The 19,291-nt window shown below is 42.1% G+C and overlaps 1 protein-coding gene across 3 annotated transcripts in view; it reads right to left on the bottom strand.

Moving 5' to 3' along the window:
- Positions 1-19,291, bottom strand: part of UTP20 (UTP20 small subunit processome component) — an 85,798-nt gene that overhangs the window by 38,337 nt on the left and 28,170 nt on the right. For all 3 annotated transcript variants that reach the window (XM_041474406.1, XM_041474403.1, XM_041474404.1), the window contains 14 exons: positions 17,796-17,942; positions 17,170-17,304; positions 15,663-15,740; positions 14,849-15,027; positions 12,729-12,884; positions 12,116-12,204; positions 6,391-6,496; positions 5,046-5,196; positions 4,595-4,657; positions 4,120-4,278; positions 3,116-3,192; positions 2,174-2,253; positions 1,251-1,494; positions 501-710 (listed from right to left, as the gene is read on the bottom strand). In XM_041474406.1, the coding sequence (XP_041330340.1) occupies positions 501-710; positions 1,251-1,494; positions 2,174-2,253; positions 3,116-3,192; positions 4,120-4,278; positions 4,595-4,657; positions 5,046-5,196; positions 6,391-6,496; positions 12,116-12,204; positions 12,729-12,884; positions 14,849-15,027; positions 15,663-15,740; positions 17,170-17,304; positions 17,796-17,942 (1,874 nt within the window). The remainder of the gene's footprint in view (positions 1-500; positions 711-1,250; positions 1,495-2,173; positions 2,254-3,115; positions 3,193-4,119; positions 4,279-4,594; positions 4,658-5,045; positions 5,197-6,390; positions 6,497-12,115; positions 12,205-12,728; positions 12,885-14,848; positions 15,028-15,662; positions 15,741-17,169; positions 17,305-17,795; positions 17,943-19,291) is intronic.

A 19,291-nucleotide genomic window follows, 5' to 3' on the forward strand; every position in this document is an offset into this window, starting at 1 on the left:
TGTATTCAGCACTGCAACAATGACACTCAGTAACATGCAGCTTCAATTTACCAAATAAAAACCTTGGTCCCTACGAAGACAAAATTTATAACAGGCAGAAAATGGCAGAATCCCAATATTAGAATACCTAAACAAATAATCTCACTTTTTGAAGTGTTTGGCAATGCCCACAGTTTTCAAAGACTAACAGATATGCACAGAGAAGCCAGGAATTCAGGTACAAGTCTCCTTCAGAATACTACACATTTTTTGCTTAAAGTAAAACACACCACAGACAGGTCAGCAGGGAATGAGATAATGATAAAACCTGGGCAACATATTTGGATTTTTAGTACTGTACAGGCAGAATTTCTGACTTGTAATCTACTGAGAAATTATGAAGCACAAGCAAAACGAGAAAAAAATAATATATACAAAACCACAGCTTGTATCTCAATGTGAGCTGCTGAATCTGCCTTTCCATGAGAGCACTAGCAAAAGGGAAAACTAAAAATACTTACTTAGCAGCAGCTCTTCTTGTTTTCTTTTTTGGTACTCCTATACTAATTGGTTCCCCTTCTTCCTTTTCTTCTTCCTCCTCCTCCTCCTCCTCCATAGCAACATCATTCATGTCTTCAGCAGGTACTTGTTTTGCTGCTATGGTACCACTAATTTTCCTTCTGAGATCCTGAGATGGAGCCACTAAGGAATCTGCTGGGTAGTACTCATTTCTGTGTTTAAAAAAAAGAAGGAAGGAATTCAGAAGCCTAAGATTTTTCCTAAGGTTTCAGGGCAACAACATCAACTAAAAACCTCACCATTCCTATTGTAACATCTTATTATGTCCATCATACTGTCTGATATGTGCACACATATGCAAGGGGCAGGAATTTGAATCAGCCTCTAACAAAATCAGTATTTTCCCCATCCTGGGGGAAAACACTTTGGTATTCTGTGATTCCAAACTAAAGTGTGTTTTCATTAAAGAGGAACTTTATTTCCACTGAAATCACTCTGCAACTGAGTAATGAGACTGACCACGTCAAGTCAATGAATGAGAGACTGAGCAGCAGAGACCTACTGTAAGTTTCATTTCAGCCTACTTAATTTCTAACAGAACCCACAATCCAATTAAAAGGTTATCTCTACTGGAAACAGACATGTCATCAGCCATGCATTCAAGAAATAAAGTCTGCAATGGGATAGCCAATCTTAAAGCTCAGCAACACATTGAAAGCAATGTGTCCACTCAATTGAAAAATCTTACTTACCGAATGAATCTCAAAAGAAGTGGGGAAAGTTCCCTTGATCGAGGCTCCACTCTGTCTGGAAACTTATCCAGTGCTTTCCAAAGTAGGAAACGGTAATTTGTATGGTCCAGCCGTTCACTGCAATCTGTTCTACTCCTCAGCTGCTCCAGAAAGACAGCCCCCACCTCTCCTTCTGGCATCTTTTCACTTTCTGTTTCAGCAATGCTCTCTTCCTGTTCATCTAATTCATCCTGTAGCTCCATTTCTACACAAGAGATAAGAAAATCTTTTCAGGTTACTTCATAATCACCAGTAGCAAGGAATCCATCCCCCATTACAAAAGTAACACATTTGGTGACATGCACCTGTTTAGACACAACTGTATTTAACACTGACCTGAAAGACAAACATTGCTTAGAAAGTGTTCTAGGATGCCTTGCAACCCTGGCACTTCTCAACTGGGCTCAGTTCCCTTGAATAACAGGGAAGTTCACAAATGGCTGCATACTTCTGGCTCTGTATTGAAATATGCCCATAGGTAAACCTCAAGAGCACAGATAAGGACAGTGTGAAGAAATTCCACAGAGCAGGAAGATGGTCTGCACCATTACACAGGTTTTGTCACTGTTCCTGACCAGTCTGAGCAGTGCCAGCCTTAAGCAAAGATGAAACTGCTGCATGGTTTCTTCACAACCTGCAACTCCCTCCTGCAATGCAGGTGGCCTTTTGCAGCTACTGCTTGGTGTTTAGGACAGGAGACACACCTTCCTCACAAGCCTCTCCACTCCTGCCCTGGACATGACAGAAGTACCGATTCTGAATTCCACCATCACACATAAATTTGGGGAACTTGAAAAACAGCCACATAATCCACCATTAGCTGGGTTACTATGATAACCATGCTTAGGATAGGTGACTTACCATGCTTAGCATAGGTGACTTACCAGCATAGCTAGCAGCCCTCTCCAAATGCTCATACAGGACCTTCCAGAACTGTTTATTCTCCATTTCCTTTGCATGAGAACTAACAAAGCAGAATACAGCATGAAATTAGAAGGAAGATAAGAAAAGGCAAGCGTCACTCAGCTAGTTATCAACTACCACAATCAGAGGCTTTGATCACTGCTTTAATGTGGCTGTCCAGAGACAGGACATCTGCACAATGCAGCTGTAGCACTTCCGTGCCTTTTCTCAGGGATCCCAAATGTCAACTGTTACTAAAATAATCTGGTTGTATCCCATGACTTCAAATGAACTAAAATTGAGTAAAAATGTTCTCAAGCTTTCTACTGACTTCTGTACAGCAAATCATATAGAATCAAAGGAAGAATTACCATGGACGTATCTTTTGAAGAGCTGATTTAATTTTTTCTTTAATTAATTCACTGATTTGAAGAGGAAAATCCCATCCTTTTTAATCATACAAAAAAGGGAGGAATAAAGAAGATGAAGTCATGCTGAAAGAAGTCACTTTTTCACCATGGTAAGACTTCCCTACTCTTTAGTATGATTTAGAGGTTTTCCAGTAAGGACAGAAAAGTTAGCAGATGAGGAAACAGAGAGACTTCATGTTCCTTTAAGCATTTGTGAAACATAAATCAAACCCTGTTACCTCTGACTAAAAACTCTTGTTGAAACTCTGAGTTATTTGACTGTACTTGTTGCAAGTTCCCTTTAAAGTAAAAAAAAAAAAATTCAGGAAGTTGAAGAGTCTACACAGGCTAAGATTTGAGAGATCAAATTAATTCCAGAAGATCTCACATGAAGGTTCTCATGCACAAATCTCTCCAAACTGGACATTTTTTACTTCAGCTTCAGTTCACAGAAGAATGAAAGGAATGTCCTGTGACAACTACAGACTGCAGCATCCAACTGCATATACTCACGTTATAAGTTCAATTACAGGATCCCAGAGAGGGCTGAAGTTAATATAAAGCATTCCTAGTAAATATCGAAGAGGCACCTAGAATGACATACAACACCATCTTGTTGAGATGCAAAAAACAGTAGTTAAAGATCAACTAAGCTCCTCTAACCTTTCTTTCTCTCAAAGAGGAAACTTTGACCTAAGAAGTTCTCAGAAGTGCTACAAGAGATGAAGGAAGTCACACATAATGATTCCTTCGTGTGGAATATCTAGAACCCATTTACTTCCTCATAGCTTCATGTGGAAATCTAGAACCCATTTACTGTAAGCTACACTGAGATCTCATAACTATACCAAAATAACATGAACATGGAAAAACCAGTTCAGCACAGATGATCTGGACTGTCTCTCTTGCCAACTTCAGTGCTGCCACAGCAAAATCAGGGACCTCAGACAGATGAAAGTTTGCCCAGAGGGGTATTCACTGCACTAGGCCTAATAGCATGTTCTCTAGGCTGGCTCCTCACTGAGTTACGTGGAGAAGGAGTGACCTACAATCCTTCCTCATGGATGTGAGGCCCCCTTTAGCTCAGCAGCAGAGGACATTCAACAGGCATAAAAGACTTTCCTGCTGAAGCAAGATCCAGAAGTGAGGTCACCAATGGCCAGTGGGAGTCCTACCAATGTTCAACCACACTGAGGACATGGCAAGGTCATGAGTTTAAATTCACTCATATCTCGCTCCTCCCTGGAATCATTTGCTTTCCTTTCCGTGACACCAAACCCAGATTAATCTGTGGGCCATTTATCTAGATACCACTGTTGTACAACTAACACAGTACTCCTGAGGACAATGGGATTTGTGATCCCTACTAACAAGTACGTTTTCTAAAACCTAATCTGGAAGTTAATTGATTTTTTTGACGCACTCTCATCAAAAATTCTACAATCCATGTGATGAAATAAGAACATTCTCTTAGAGTAAAGGAATGTGACAACTGCTTTTTGACAATAAATCCTTACCTCCTGCAAAGATCCACTTGGTATTGCAGGCTTCACTATGTCGCATCTTAGTTTCCTCAAATGAAGAAGTTTCTCTCTGTAATCATTCACTGTTGCTGGCACAAGTTCTGCTTGGAGCAATATGGCAAATACTGGCTGGAATTCCCCTGTGCCATCACCCTGAACAAACAAGTGACATGAATTCTGTTAAGAGTACCTTTATCTCATTGAAAAGTACTTCAATAAAACTATACAGACTCACAGCCATTCTGGACAAAAAAAACAAAGTCAAAGGACTTGCTCTGGTTTCCACCATTTAGGCTAACACCTGAAAACACCAGGAGGTGGGGGACAAAGAAATAAAACTGGAATGTGAAAGGACAAAAGCAGAGGACCTTGACGAGATATATTTTGTTTCTGCAAAGTGAACAACATTTCACACAAAACATGAAACACAGATAGCTTTGAAATGTTAAATGAAAAGCTTTAGCCCTACCTCAATCTGTGCAGAAGGTGGATTATCAAAATGGTTTAGAATTCGAACCGTCAACAGCCGGACCTACTCCAAGCAGAAGCATATGTCAGGCAATATAAATTGACACATACACACCTACAGAGAGGTTAATGTCTGACACAGCACACTGATTTCACTAGGTTCATCTTGGAGCTGAGAAACAGATGAATTCCTGTAGTCTAGGAGGCAATTGGAAGTGAATGCATTACGCTCCTGCCCTGATTTACCTCTAGGGAAGAGGCAGGGCTGACAGGGCTAACAGTTAACCTCTGTTAACTCACACCCCACTGACACAGGTCTAAGTAGACACTATGGAAGTAATAGCTTTACACAGTCTCATGCTTCTCCTTTCAGACTATCATTTAACTAAGTTTACTTATGTTTTATTGTTAAAATACAAATTGCTTTGCATGTGCTCAAAACAGCAGATTACCTTGGAAACACCAGTGGAAATATTCGGATGCAATTTCTCAAACAAGTCCATTAGGTTCCTTTGGGAAAGGGGTTCCTGGCAGCCACATAATGCCAGCCTCGTGTAATAGAGATCAGCCAACAGCAATGCAGAGGGGTCTGAAGGGAAAGTGCTAAAACAATGGATGATTTTTGTGGAATCATGGAAATGGAAAGCACTGCAACAACACTGGTATTTAAAAACAAGGCAGTAGTGATAACTACAACATTAAGGGAAAATTCCACTATTTCAGACTCTGCTTGCACCAGCAGGCCAGTGAAGTCAGACTTCACCAGCAAATGACTTTAAGCTGCAAAATCAATGACAGCCCAAGAGGCACGAGATCCCTCCCTTGTGTCAATCAGGCTTGTCAAGCTGAGACTTGCATGCTGGACACACAGCTGCAGAAAATAAACCTGCATAGTTCACACGAGGGCTTCTGCTACTGCCCGGGTGCTCAGTCAGTGATCAACAGTAGAGAAATAATCTAGACTTAGCTGAGACCCCAGGAACCCTGTCTGCTCACAGAGAAGCTTCCTTCTGCTACCTTACATCCCTTGCTCCAAGCAAGCTTCACATCCCCTGCCCAGAGCTGACAGGAAAGCATTAGGCTAAAGCTCACTGCCAATAATTCCTGTTGATCTGGGCAAGTTGTTTTATCTCCATCATGCCTCAGACATGAACACCATAACTTCCTAAGTGAAAAGGATGTTTTGAAGCTCAAGCCACCAAAGACTTGGAGATGCTAGAGGGAGATTAATGGTTTTCCTAAATCCCTCCAGCCAGACAGTTTTCTTTGCTAATTATAAGTTAAATAGAGTCAAAATAAATAAAATGGGGTACACAAAATCTCCTCCCATTGTGGAGCAAGCACAAACATAGATATGTAAGGACATGGTGGAATCCCAACACCACGAGCAAACTCAGGCTTTTGACAGAGCTCAGAAAGTGCTGCTCCTGTCTCTTTTATCATTATAATGTAACACAGAATTACTAATTGTAGCATTCCGAAACAAAACTAGAACCAGTGTAGCACTCCAATGTAAAACCAGAACCAACTTATTTGACACACTACCCTGCAGCTAAGAAAGCATCAGTTTGAAGAGAAAATGTCACTGAAGAGGAACTACATCTACCTAGTTTTCAAAAAAAAGTGCCTACAACTTTGCTCCATTACGTAGCCACAATACTGAAGCAATGCACCAGCATAACTGAATGGGCAGCACACAAAGAAGCATATAACCAGCTCTTATATAAAGGCAAAGTCAAATTTTTGCCCTACCAAGGAAAACCATGAAGCACCACAGAACAGGTAGAGTTTACTTACGTCACCAAGCTCTTGACACGCTCCACAGGTAACAAATGGAGTACTTCAGCAGATTCCACCAAACTAAGTAGAGTACTTACAGCTTGGCAGGCCACGAACAGGTTTCCTGGAGCAGAGAAAGAACAAGAACATCTTGTAAATTTACTCAGCTCTCAGTGACTTGTGCTTGTATGGTGCATGCCCATCCTGAAAAGGCTGGAGTCAGAGAAATAAGGTAGCATATGGATCCCAGAACTGGCATGTGTATTTTCTAACCATAACACATAATCATAACACACAAAAGAAGTGCTTCCCTGGCTATCAAAGTAAGTGCCTCCTCCAGCACTGAAAGCTGTGACAGCTCCCAGTTTGCATGTTTCCATCACACCCACATGTGCAGAAAGCAGGGATCTGGAGCTAAGCACTGTGGCAGGAGTCACAGACAGCACTCTGCTAAAAAAGGAAGAAATGCTGCCAAATTGATATGAGTGTAGCAAAAGCAAATCAAAAATACATACTGATGCTACCACCACACAGGTGCCTATAAACTCTGGAACTTTGGCAATGTACTACTGTGTAAGATCTTTAAATCTCTCCCATGTACCTAAATACTGAGTATTTAGTGAATGGCAGGTGGGTTTGCTGAATTTTGTCTCCTTTCTAAACCTCTCAGACTCCTTTAGGGATGGATGGTTTCCCAGAAGCACAAGATAGCCAATGCCCTGCCAGGCAAGAAAGGGCAATTCCTTTCCCATCACACTTCTAAGTTAGCAAATATGTTGCTTTAAATTAAAAAAAAAAAAAAGAAGTAATTTCCCCTCCTTTGTTTCTTTCCAGATTGAAAAAATACTGTTCCTAAACCAGGCAAATTAAAGAAAGCTTTAAAAAGATTTAACTGTCTTACATGCTGCCAATGGAAAAGAAAGGGAAGTGAGCATTCATATCCTATTTATTCCTCTGCAAACATTCCTGTATTCTAGGTTGCTTAATTCCCCAGGTACATGATTTCCCAGATCCTGCTAACCATTAACCTCCATAAGGAGCTCCTCAAAGAGAAAAGAAACATCAAGTAATGACAGGAGGAAACTTTCTGCATCTATCTGCATAGTGTAAGGACAGTTCCCAAGCTGCAATCTGCATGCCTTTTGGTAGCAGTATGCCCATACTGGACAAAGACAGCAGCTTCCACCTCACTACAGACACACCTGTGTGATCAACAAGGGAAACACTTCCACACTGGCCCTGAAGAGCTGCCAGTGATACCTTGCTGTTGCTCTGACCCAGTTTTCAAGCCTGTTTCCTTGCACTCCCCAGCAACCAGAACACCAAAACCACCCGGTTCTGGACCTTGCACTTTGCCTCATTGCTCAGAGGCCAGGAAGGTCAAATGGAGCACAGGGCTGGGAGCCTTGCACAGGCAGTGAGAGAAGACTGGAGTCATAGCAGAAGGTGAAGGAATTGCAGGAATTGTGGAGGTGGAAAGAATGCCAAGGGATGAAAAAAAGCATCCAGGAACCCCCAGTTTGGGAGAAGGGTGAAGAAAACCAAGCAAATATGTGTAATATGGGACAATAGGAGGCATGAGTATAGGACTGAGGATGCATTTATTTTCTTTTCCCTTATCAACAAAGGAAGAAATAGCAATGTGCCTCTGGCACACACACAGAGCCTGAGCAGTGCTGCTACTACTGGCAGCAAAGATGAGACCCAAGAAAATAAATTCTAGATATTCCTTTTTTAGGCTAAGTACATTACCAATAAAACAATCGTGACAGCATGAAAAACCTGCAAATATGATAAAAGAAAGACGTAAATGCTTGACAAATCTTCTTTAAAGAAGAAAAAGCAATAGAGCTGATTGGTGGATACATTTAGGAATATTAACAAAGATATTATAATTGGAAAATGACAGACAGCCCTTACAAACAAAGGAACAATGAACACTCAACCTGGAGCATTCTAAAACTTGTTTATAGTTTGTCACAAGGTCCACTTTCTAGCTCTCTGAGTAACTGCCCTGCTCTATGCAGGCTCAGGTAATTTTTTTTTCTGGCCAGAGAGGGAAGACAACCAGTGACCATCTCTTCCTGGAGAAAAGATGCAGCATTTAGAATTGGTGGTGTCACTTGGGTCAGAGATGGTGCGGTGGTTTTGGCATGGATAGAGGCAATTTTCTTCATAGCAGCTAGTATGTCGCTCTGTTTCGGATTTCTGCTGGGAATTGCTGATAACAGAAGGATGTTTCAGCTACTGATGAGTAGCACTCACACAGCACCAAGGGCTTTCCTGCTTCCCACCCCACTCCAGCAGTGGGGAGGCTGGGGGTACACAAGGTGTTGGGAGGGATGCTGTCATTTAACTCCAGCCAGCCACCAAACCCCGTGCAGTTACTTGCCCACTCCCCCACCAGCAGCATCAGGGAGAGAATCAGAAGGGTAAAAGCTAGAAAACTTGTGGGTTGAGATAAAGCAAAAAAAGCCATGCACACAAGCAAAACAGAACAAGCACCTGCTTCCCATGGGCAGGCAGGTGCTCATCCATTTCCAGGAGAGCAGGGCCCTATCAGCCCATGTAGTGGTGAGTTGGGAAAACAAATGCCATCACTTCAAACATCCCCTCCCTTCCTCCTCCTTCCCCACAATTTATACAGTGAGCATGAAGTGATAAGGTCTGGAATATCCCTTTGGTCAGCTGGGGTCACCTGTCCTGACTGTGCCTCCTCCCAGCCCGCCATGTACCCTCCCAGCCTGCCATGTACCCTTAGCCTCCTTGCCAGCGTGGCACCACGAAAAGCAGAAAAGGCCTTGGCAGCAGCAAAAGGCTCACGAGCAACAAAAACAGCTCAGTATTATCAAACCTGCATTCAGCACAAATTCAGAACACAGTCCCATACCAGGCACCGTGATGAAACCAGTGGAACACAGCTGGGACAGCTGACCCCACTGATCAGAGATATCCCCTATCCTACAGCACCATGTTCAGCATTTAAAACAGGGGGAAGAAGAAGGCGTGGCATTTGTCTTCCCGTAACTGTTATGAGTGATGGAGCCCTGCTTTCCTGGGGATAGCTGAATATGTGCCTGCCCTTGGGAAGCGGCAAATGAATTCCTTGTTTTGCTTCACTTGCATGCATGGCTTTCGCTTTACCTGTTAAACTATCTGTATCCCAACCACGAGTTTCCTCCCTTTTTACCCTTCTGATGCTCTCCCCTCATCCTGCTGAGTAAGCAAGCAGCTGTGTGGGGCTCAGGTGCTGGCTGAGGTTAAGATACAACAGTCCTTTCTGGCACCCAACATGTGGCTTGCAAGAAGAAACAGCAGTGTGCCTCTGGCACACACAGAGCCTGAGCAGTGCAAGACTGTGCTAGATTGAACCCTGATTGATAGCTGTTATTGCAGTTTAGCTATTAATTGGTAAGCTTCTGTGTCTGCCAGAAGGCTTGCTTGTCTTATTGTATATTAGCAGCCACTAAGGACTGCTTTTTGTCTTCACAGCTGTCGTGCTGTACTGCTTAGCATCCTTCTCTGCTGTACCTGGGAACATTTTGGTAACAGCCATGGCAATGCACCAATGTGGGCAGGGCAGGGCAGTGCTGCTCTTTTTGTCCTGCTGTACCAGCCAGGCTGGAACTCCAGTGTGAACTTGAGTCAATCGGACTGTGACCTGAGGCCGAGTCCACACAGGAGCAGGACATCCCAAAGCATCTGTGGCCGTGGTTAAGTCCATGACAAAGTAGGTACATCTCAAAGCAACTATGGCTTTAGTTATGTCTATGCTGAAGCAGGTGTACCTCTGAAGGAATTGTGACCCAAGGGTAAATCCATGCTGGAGAAAGTACACCTGAAGCATCTGTGCCTGTGGGTAAGTACATGCTGCAGCAGGTACACTGTGAATCCTCACCAGCTATGCATGAGGTCATGCTGGAGCACCTCAAGGTGTGTGGCCACAGACAAGTTCATGACAGAGCAGGTACACTCCTGAGGGAGAGCAGCCGGTTAAGGCCACATTTGGAGCAGGTATATCTCTGAAGGCACTGTGGCCCATGGATAAGGCTGGCCTGGAACAGGTGCACCCCAAAACACCTGTGGTGATGGGCAAGTCTACACCACAGCAGAAAGACTGGGAGAAACTGGGACTCAAAGGTAAGACTTCACTTGGAGCAGGTACTCTCCTAACAAGACTGTGGGTAAATTCAAATCCAAGCAGGAGCAAGGAGGAGTTCATTGCAATGTTAAGCCCTGTGGCCTGGCCCAAAGGGACTGGGGTGGAGATTATAACAGATACAACTTTAAATTGCTGGAACCCATTTCAGTTGATTGTTGTAGGTTTAAGTCACATTTTGGAGGAATTACTATAGCAGGAACCACCCAAACCAATGGAGGACAAGCTTTATAAGAAGCAGGGCAAGTGTAGCAGTGAATTAACATGAGCTGACTCTGGTGGCAAACAATTCCACACAAGACACCAACTCTCCTGTCCTGAGTGACCACCGTAACAGATGGAGCCCAGATTCACAGACTAAATTAACTCAGCAGATATTCTGTGAATATTTCACAGGGGTGGTCCACAGACTAATAGAATGATATTATATCAAAGGATGGGAGAGGAAGAGGTGGATCATGAGGTTGCATTGGATAGTGTGGTACCTGAGCATGACATAAATGGTATTGAGTAACAGGCAGAGACTGTGCTGGTTTTGGCTGGGATAGAGCTGAGTTTCTGCATAGCAGCTGGTATGAGGCTCTGGCTTGGATTTGTGCTGAAAGTAGTGTTGACAACACAGGAATGTTTTTGTTATCAGTGTGCAGCACTCACAAAGCATCAAGGCCTTTTCTGCTTTTCACACCAGCCCACTAGTGAGTGGGCTGGGAGTGCACAAGGAGCTGGGAGGGAACACATCCAGGACAGCTGACCTCAACTGACCAAAGGGGTATTTCAGACCATATGGTCATGCTCAGCAGATAAACTGGGGAATGTTCAGAGTGATGGGGTTTGTCTTCCCAAGTCGCCATTATGCATGGCAGAGCCCTTCTTTCCTGGAAGTTTCCTGCCCACCCATGGGAAGTGGTAAATTAATTCCTTGTTTTGCTTTGCTTCTGTGTGTGGCTTTTGCTTTACCTATTAAGCTGCCTTCATCTCAGTCCACAAACATTCCCACTTTTACTATTCTGATTCTCTGCCCCATCCCACTGGGCAAGTATGAGCAGGTGAGGAGCTGTGTGGGGCTTAGTTGCCAGCTAGCGTTAAACCACAATGGTCTTTTTTGGCACCCAACAGGGAGGTCAAAGGGTTTCAGACAATGATATTTAATTGGACTTTATAGCTGTCATTGATGAGTAGCCATTAAGTGACAGATGCTAATATCCTAAACTTTGCACTACAGATTGGAATTGGAGATTATGAGTCAATAGTCTCTCCTTCACTTGACAGCTTCAGCCTGGATTGGGTTTAGATAGATTTCCTCCCTCTTTTTTTTCTCACTTTCTTCTTTTCCTTCCCAATTACCACTGTCTTCCACTGTGCAGGACATCTGTCAGCCCATCATTATTATGAACAGCAAATGTTCCTCCATTGTTTCCTGGAGGTTGTTTCCTCCCAAGCTTTGCTCTTCTAGTTTAAGTCAAGCTGGTAATTTTGGATACAATGCTACCACTATTCATTTTCATGCTTTGTGCAATCAGAAAAACTGCTTTTATTTTTTTATATATGAACAAAAAGCAAATATAGGAAGTAACTGTAACTGACCTTTGCAGAGGCTTCCTTTGTCAATGGCTGTGAAGAGAGAGTCTACAAAACTCGTCACATGAGGCAGAACATGGTCTCTGTTCATCGGTCTGTTCAAAATAAATGGGAAGACTTTTATTTCTGTTACACTGACACCTACATATGCTTTCTATCCCATTTATCTCTATTAAATTACAGGTAGCTCATTCCAAGTTTGAAACCAGCAGCAAAACATTTTTGCTATTTCTGACTCACAATTTAAGCTGTGGCATTCACTGCATCTTCTTTCTAACTAGTCCTTCAATAATTACTGAAAAAATACTGTTGCGAGAGGATAGTGTTTAAAACACACAAACTGAAATGTGTCAAGAACATCTCTACACACTAAAGCACCAAATTTAGTGAGTAGGCAATTAAGAAGCTGATATTCTATTCCTGTCTTTACTGTTGACTCATGGTATTTCCATGCAGCACTTGGTTTTGTCTTCTAACCCCAGTTTCCTGAGCCTAGCACTAGCAATTATTGTCCTTTCCTTAGTAAAGTGATTTCTTACAGAAAGAGAGCTAATAGGCAGTAAGAAAGTAGACAGTAGTACAGAAATACATGACAACAGTACCTTAGAATATCCCTTACCTAATATGTGGCAGTACAACCAAGGCAACCCAAGACTGTGAAAGGTCAGTGATGTCTTCCTTCACTGGTAAATGCATTAAAGACAGTACATGATCCAACACTGGTACTCCTGCCTCTTCTCCTTGTCTTTTACTTGTTTGTTGCCTTGTGTTAGAGCTAAAAATAAACCCAAACATTTTAGTAATTCACCACTGCATATCAGAGATTGTTCCTTTTGCTCCTATGAGATTCAAAATTATGTTGTCTACTTCTAGCAAAAAGGACTTGCACTACCACAAGGTATTTTTTCCTTCTCCACGTCCTCTACTGCACAAAACATCATCTAGTCATGCTGAAGAGCACAAAACACGGCTCAGAAGAAATGTCAGCTCTTTATTTCAAGTTCAAATAATATTTCTAGAAGACACTGGTTCTCTGTTGGCCACCCTCACAACTGGGACATATAGACTCTAGGAACACCTGAGAGTCATCTCTACAACATGTTTGTTAATAAACCATGATAACATTGACATAGATGGATTACAGAAAACAATCAGTGAGGTAAAAGTTTTGGGACTCAAATGCAATCACAAGGTTAGCTCAAATCAACAAGCCTATTTGCTTGAAAAGGCAGAAAGGGTTGACACCATACTGGAACACAGGGAGTCCTTCACACTCCATGTACAGCAATCTTTCCATTCCACCCAGTGCTTGCAAGATCACAGTCAGAAGACTGCAGAGGCTCCACTCTTCAAGAAATACAGAAGCTCATAAAAAGCCAACAATAAGAATTATTAGAGGCTTAAGAAAATGTATTTGTGAGATAAACCTCAAGGAATTAGGATTGTTGGTCCAGAGAAAGAAGATCTCAGACAAGTCTGATGATGAAAGCCTGCTATTTGTAAAAGCTTGATGCAAAGAGTAAGAAATATTCTGCTCTTTATGCTTCCAGCAGATAAGATAAGCAGCAAGGGATTTAAACTGCTGTAAAGAAGGTTTAAGTTATACACTGAGGTCCAGGGGGAAAACCCCTAACAACCCAAGAAAAAAAACTGAAGTCAAAAAGCCCAAATAAATAAAAAACCATCTGTATAAGTATAAAGATATCAAAGTACTAGCACAGACTGCCAGAGGCAGCTCAGAAATCTCCAGATTTGGAGTATTTAAAAACTAGGTAGGAGATGAGGTATGCAACTCTTGAGATGTCTCCTGACCATAATTTACACCACTGACTTTGCAAGAGATCAAAAAACCAGTCCAAGCAGGACCAAGGTCCTTGCAGCTCTGTACTCCAAACCACTGAAAAAACAGAGAGATCAAGAAACAAAGAAAACAAGGGAAGAAAACCAAATTTAATCATTTTGACTCAACTCTCTTTTCCCAAAACCTCAGTGCTTCCACTACTATTAAATAAATTTAGGAAAAAAACCACACATAGTAGACCACTTAAAGGAAAAACCAGACCTTACATAAAAGGCAATACAAAGTCAAAAGTTTTGAATTAGCCGAGTCAGAATTACTAGTGAAAAATCAGTATCATTAGATTAGCAATGGTCATTCTGTGCTTCAGTGGCTACCCCTGATTTTCTAAAGAGGCTCCAGGGAAAGCAACCAGTTCATTGTGACCAAGCTAGGTTTGCAACTAAAAGCAGTCAAGCTGTGCCAGCACAGTGCTGCTGCTGGATTAATTACATGTCCTTTGATATCCAGCTGTGCTCTATGGCAAGGCTACTGTACTGCTGCCAAGAAAGCTCCTGGGCAAGACACATGCATACAGAGAAAAAAGCTGGGGCACAGGCAGGAGGTTAGCAGGGATGAGAAGCTGAACTGCTGCACTCACTACAAACATTAACTGCCAAGGGATGCAGTTTGCATGATGGTCTAACAGATCCCCATTATACGTACACCATAACACTGTTGGCATCAGTAACCACCTTTCCAAAGCAGCATCTCGTCTCATATGATTTCAAAAAGGAAAATGATATCCTACTATATCATTTGGTTTGCAAATCTGCCAGCAATGCTGCCATTTTATGTAACTGCAGAAAATACTGGAGGGCAACTTTTATGTGCTCTGCACTGCCTTCAGGTCTAGAGCCACACAGACACATCTAGTGTTAGCTAAACTTGACAAATCTCACCTGACAGATGCTTCAGTGAAAACAAGAGGATACTTTTCAAATGCCATTGAACCAATGGTAGGAGGCTCTGCTTTCACCAAAATGAGTTTAGCCAGAATTGCCACGGCCTCATCCTTTGTGATGGCATCTGTGCCAGAGAAGCAATGTTCAATGTATTCTAGAAAGCATGGGAGAAAATGCTGAAGAGACCAAAAAGAAAAAAAAGAAAAAGAAAAAAAAGTTGAAGACTGGCAAGTCTCTTTAATCATCATCAAATCCACAAAAAAACCCAAGACACCAACCACAGGGAAACCCAAACGCTCACAAATAAGCCAGCAAAGCATCGGACTTATCAGTTCTGGTGCCCCTAGGCACCAGCATGGACTGTAATTTAATGCAAAAACTCATTCTGCACCAAATCCAGTCTTATCAGGACATTCCAGATCCTTGACTTGGCTTTCACCTCCCATTCCACTGAATTAATTTGATTCCTCCCAGATCACCATTTATGCGGCTTATTCTTCATTTCCACTTAGTTTCTCCAGAACTCATTCACTTCCTCCCATCCATAACACACTCACCACCGTCTTAACAAGGCTTCTTTTTGTGAACAGATATTATCACCTTCTCCAACTCTGAGAACACTTTTACAACTTTAACACAATAGCACAAGTAACCTCTTTCCTTCTTATCAGGTCATAACAGAAGTTTAAATAAACATCATGTCAATACACAACAATCCTTCAGCACTCGAGGCAGGTAAGTATACTGTGGATTCTCCACTTGTTCCCTTTAGCAACAAAAATAAACATAATGCACAATCACTTCCACCTACCCTCTCAAATTGCTTCATCGTGAACATTGCTTCAGAGAAGTCCAAAAGAAAACGCTGTTCAAATCTACTTGCAAATACCTGCAAGATGCAAGTGAAAGGTTGCAGAATGAGAGATATTTCATAGTCAGCTCTTCACTACCCATGGGACATGTTTTCTGGTACACAAATCAAGCATTCTTTGAACTCCTGAGATACTCTGCCTGGCTCTTCTGCTAATTCCAGCACACTGAGCAGCATTGTTTCCAAGTGACAATTCAGGTACAGGAATGCACAGTCCTTTTTAACAAACTCTACTGACACAACCCTGTTTGACAAACGCTGCTGGATCCTACTGTCTCTGTGCAAAGACAACTGAGCTATCTCTTCAGTGTGATATGGAAAACAGACGTTGAAAGCTCTAGGACTGCAACAGAGACACACTTACTGTTAGGAAAAAGCTTCGGCTCAAAACGTATTTCAACTTGGCATTTTTTCTGTGCAGCAGGTTGCAGAAAGTTTACTACCTCATGGGCAGAGCAAACCTCTGTGCTTTTGAAGGATCCAAAACAGGAACAGTCCTTTGAGATACCCAAGATCAGTACTCCTCAAAGCCAAGATAAAATACACACCCAGATCTCTCTTTCCCAGACCCTTCAGAACACAAGGACAGCTTTAAGCCTCCTCCAGTTTAACAGAAGCCCACACAAATATCCTCAAATGTTAGAAGAAGTCTACTGAGCAAAACTGGCCTCATGCCACAGGCAAAACCAATCTTACTTCAGCACAAGTCAACACTGAAGACCAGCTGAAATTTGATCTTCTTCAAACAATTGCAAGTCTTGCTTTCCCATTGGAAATTGCGTGGTATTTTCATTAGAAATATTTTTTCACACACACTACAACTATGGTCCACACTGTTAATTGCAAAATTACAATTTACGGAAAGATGAAAACTAAAGAATCAGACTCCATAGTATAATCTCCTGTTGATCTTTGCAACACTACATTTGATAGGGATGTATGCAGCTAACAATGTCAATGCTCCAGGAGCCAAGGTAGTACTGAAATATGCTTACCCCGGTACTTTCTAAATCAAAACTGCACTTGTGTGAACCTTGTTCACAAGTCTAAGGCATGCTCATTAAATTCTTGGAAACTTAATTTTTTTTGTTCACTAAGTTTGATTCAATGATCTGCTTTATCACCATAGGCAGGACGTATTCCTTCACTGTCCTCCTTCCTTTCTCTAAAGAGGCTATAGGTGTTTGAACTAGAGCCTGGATTTTATTGGAATGATGTCTGTCATGGTGACTTTGCTATACTGACAGTCTATGCAAGACTGTCAAGTAATCCCAACACTCCACCAGACTTAATTTAAGACATTGGGCAGGTACTTCATTATCTGTGCAAAAAGGCTGAAGGGAACCTTCTAGCATATTTCCCAGTCTGAAACAGAATGTCCAGAAATCACCCTGCTCTAGGGAATTTGAAGACTAGGATTTCTCGTAAAAGCAGCAATCCTTGTTACCTTTTGAATAGCTTCCTTGGTCAAAGAATCTGGCAACAAAACATTTTCTGCCAGCAGGAATGCAGAAATGGCATTCAGCAGCAACTTGCAGCAAGATGGTGAGAGATATGGTGTCTGTAACATTTTTATTAAAACCTGAAATGAAAAGAGAGAACTCATATTTGTCCATGAAGATAATGATTACCTGGTCTGAATGGCCTGGACAGTTCCTGGACCAGGAGGGCACATAGTTCTAAGCTTCAGCCCACAGAAATGAACTCTCACAGACCCACTGAAGCCTGAAGGCCCTAAATCTAGCCTAATGGGGTCAAATGTATGTGAATCTGGCAGAACTGCTCTATACCACTGATACGGGGGATCTCCTTCACAGTGGCAGGAACAGACTCTAGAAGCAGTAGCCCATTTTCCCCACTGCTCATTTAAAGCTGGGCTACACTAGCATTACAACACAGAGGTAAAATCTCACAGGATCAGAGAGGTAGCAATACTCAAAATATGTGTCTCTGTTCACTCAAATCCTAAGCCCAGTGACACATCAGAAATGTGTATGAATGCTTCAGCTGACCATAACTCTTCCATATTCAAATGATACTTCTCTGACACATCTAAGTGCCAGTCTGACCTACCTGACAGACATCTTCAGGCAGCGAGATTTTAGATCCATTTGCATGTTCCACTAAGATCAGATAAGCTTGCAGAATCCTTTCCATCTGCTCTGAAGCCACAGAGCAGTTGACCTTCGTTATTTTCCTCTGCAAATCTAGGAGTGATTCCTGTTTAAATAAAATAGGGAACTTAAATGCTTCAGATAAAAGAACAAACTCTGTTTCACTTACTGCTATTTGAAGGACATTCTGAAGAATCAGTATCTCAGCTGCCCAACAAATATTGTTGGCTCTTCCATACATATTCCACAAATTAAACTGCGCAGAAACACTGCAAAATTTCCCTTAGGTAAAAAAACATTCTCAGATTCTGGACAGAAACACAAGAAACTCCTAAAATGAGAGTCCCTGGAAAGGCTGACACTTGACATATGAAATAGGAAAAAGAAATATTGGGTTCCACACCCACAATGGTTTGGAAGCACCCAGCTTTCACTGGAATTACCAGAATTTAGGTACTTTTACACTCTTTGTGCATCATTTTGCTAATGTGGATGCTGAGAGACTACTCATATAATGTACACTCTACATTAGTGTCTCTTTCTGTCCAGAAGATATAAACTCCTACCCTTGATCCAACAAACTGAACTCAATTTGGACAGCCATCACAGACTACATAATACTTCCCTCTGAGCAAGACATCCCTTGTACATCCATCAGTTCCCAGGATAAAAGAAAAAGCCTCATTAAAAATAATAGACAATTTGTCACGAATTTCCAAGATTTCATAACAACTGTAGATGCTGAGTCAAAGAAACCTCAGGGATACAAAACATTCAGTGATAAACAAATCTGTAGCTAATGACAGTAAGGTAAAATCTGCTTATCATACTGGGTGAGGCCAGAGGAACCAGATGGCATTCTCTAGGAAACTGGTTAGTCACAGGAAAGGAGTCTCAAGAAGGAACCAATAGGAATTATTTACCCATGCTGGAAGGACTACCCTAAAAATGCTCATGTGAACATTTCCTGCAGTTTCCCATTTCATCCCTCTTAGAAGCACAACTGACACAGTCTGTTGTCAGTTGCAAGAGGCTTCAAATCCCCTTAGCAAATCCCCCTACCAGACTTAAAAGTTTACCAACTTTTAAATATTGGTCCGGTAAGTAAAACACACTGCCAGGCTGTGTCATTGCTGGTTATTCTACATCACCCTGAGCCAACACAGCACAGCCCACAGCACTCAGCTGTGCTCCTTCAAACCAGAGTGTGACCCCCAAGCAGCAACACAGGAACACTCAGACTGAAAACATTCTGATTTTCAGTACTTGCCTGAAAGGTTCAAACTTGGGATTTCCAGGTTTAACCCAACTCTTTGCCTTAAAAAGATCTGAAGGGCAAAAAGCTTCCCTTTTACTGTCATAAAATGGTTTTGAACCACCAATAGTTTAGCAACATAAAACAAGCACTACATTCCAGCAAGGGTTCTGCAATGCACGCAAAGGCAGACTGTACAA

Source organism: Pyrgilauda ruficollis, unplaced genomic scaffold, assembly GCF_017590135.1.
Source record: "Pyrgilauda ruficollis isolate IOZ18807 unplaced genomic scaffold, ASM1759013v1 scaffold32, whole genome shotgun sequence".
NCBI lineage: Eukaryota > Metazoa > Chordata > Aves > Passeriformes > Passeridae > Pyrgilauda > Pyrgilauda ruficollis.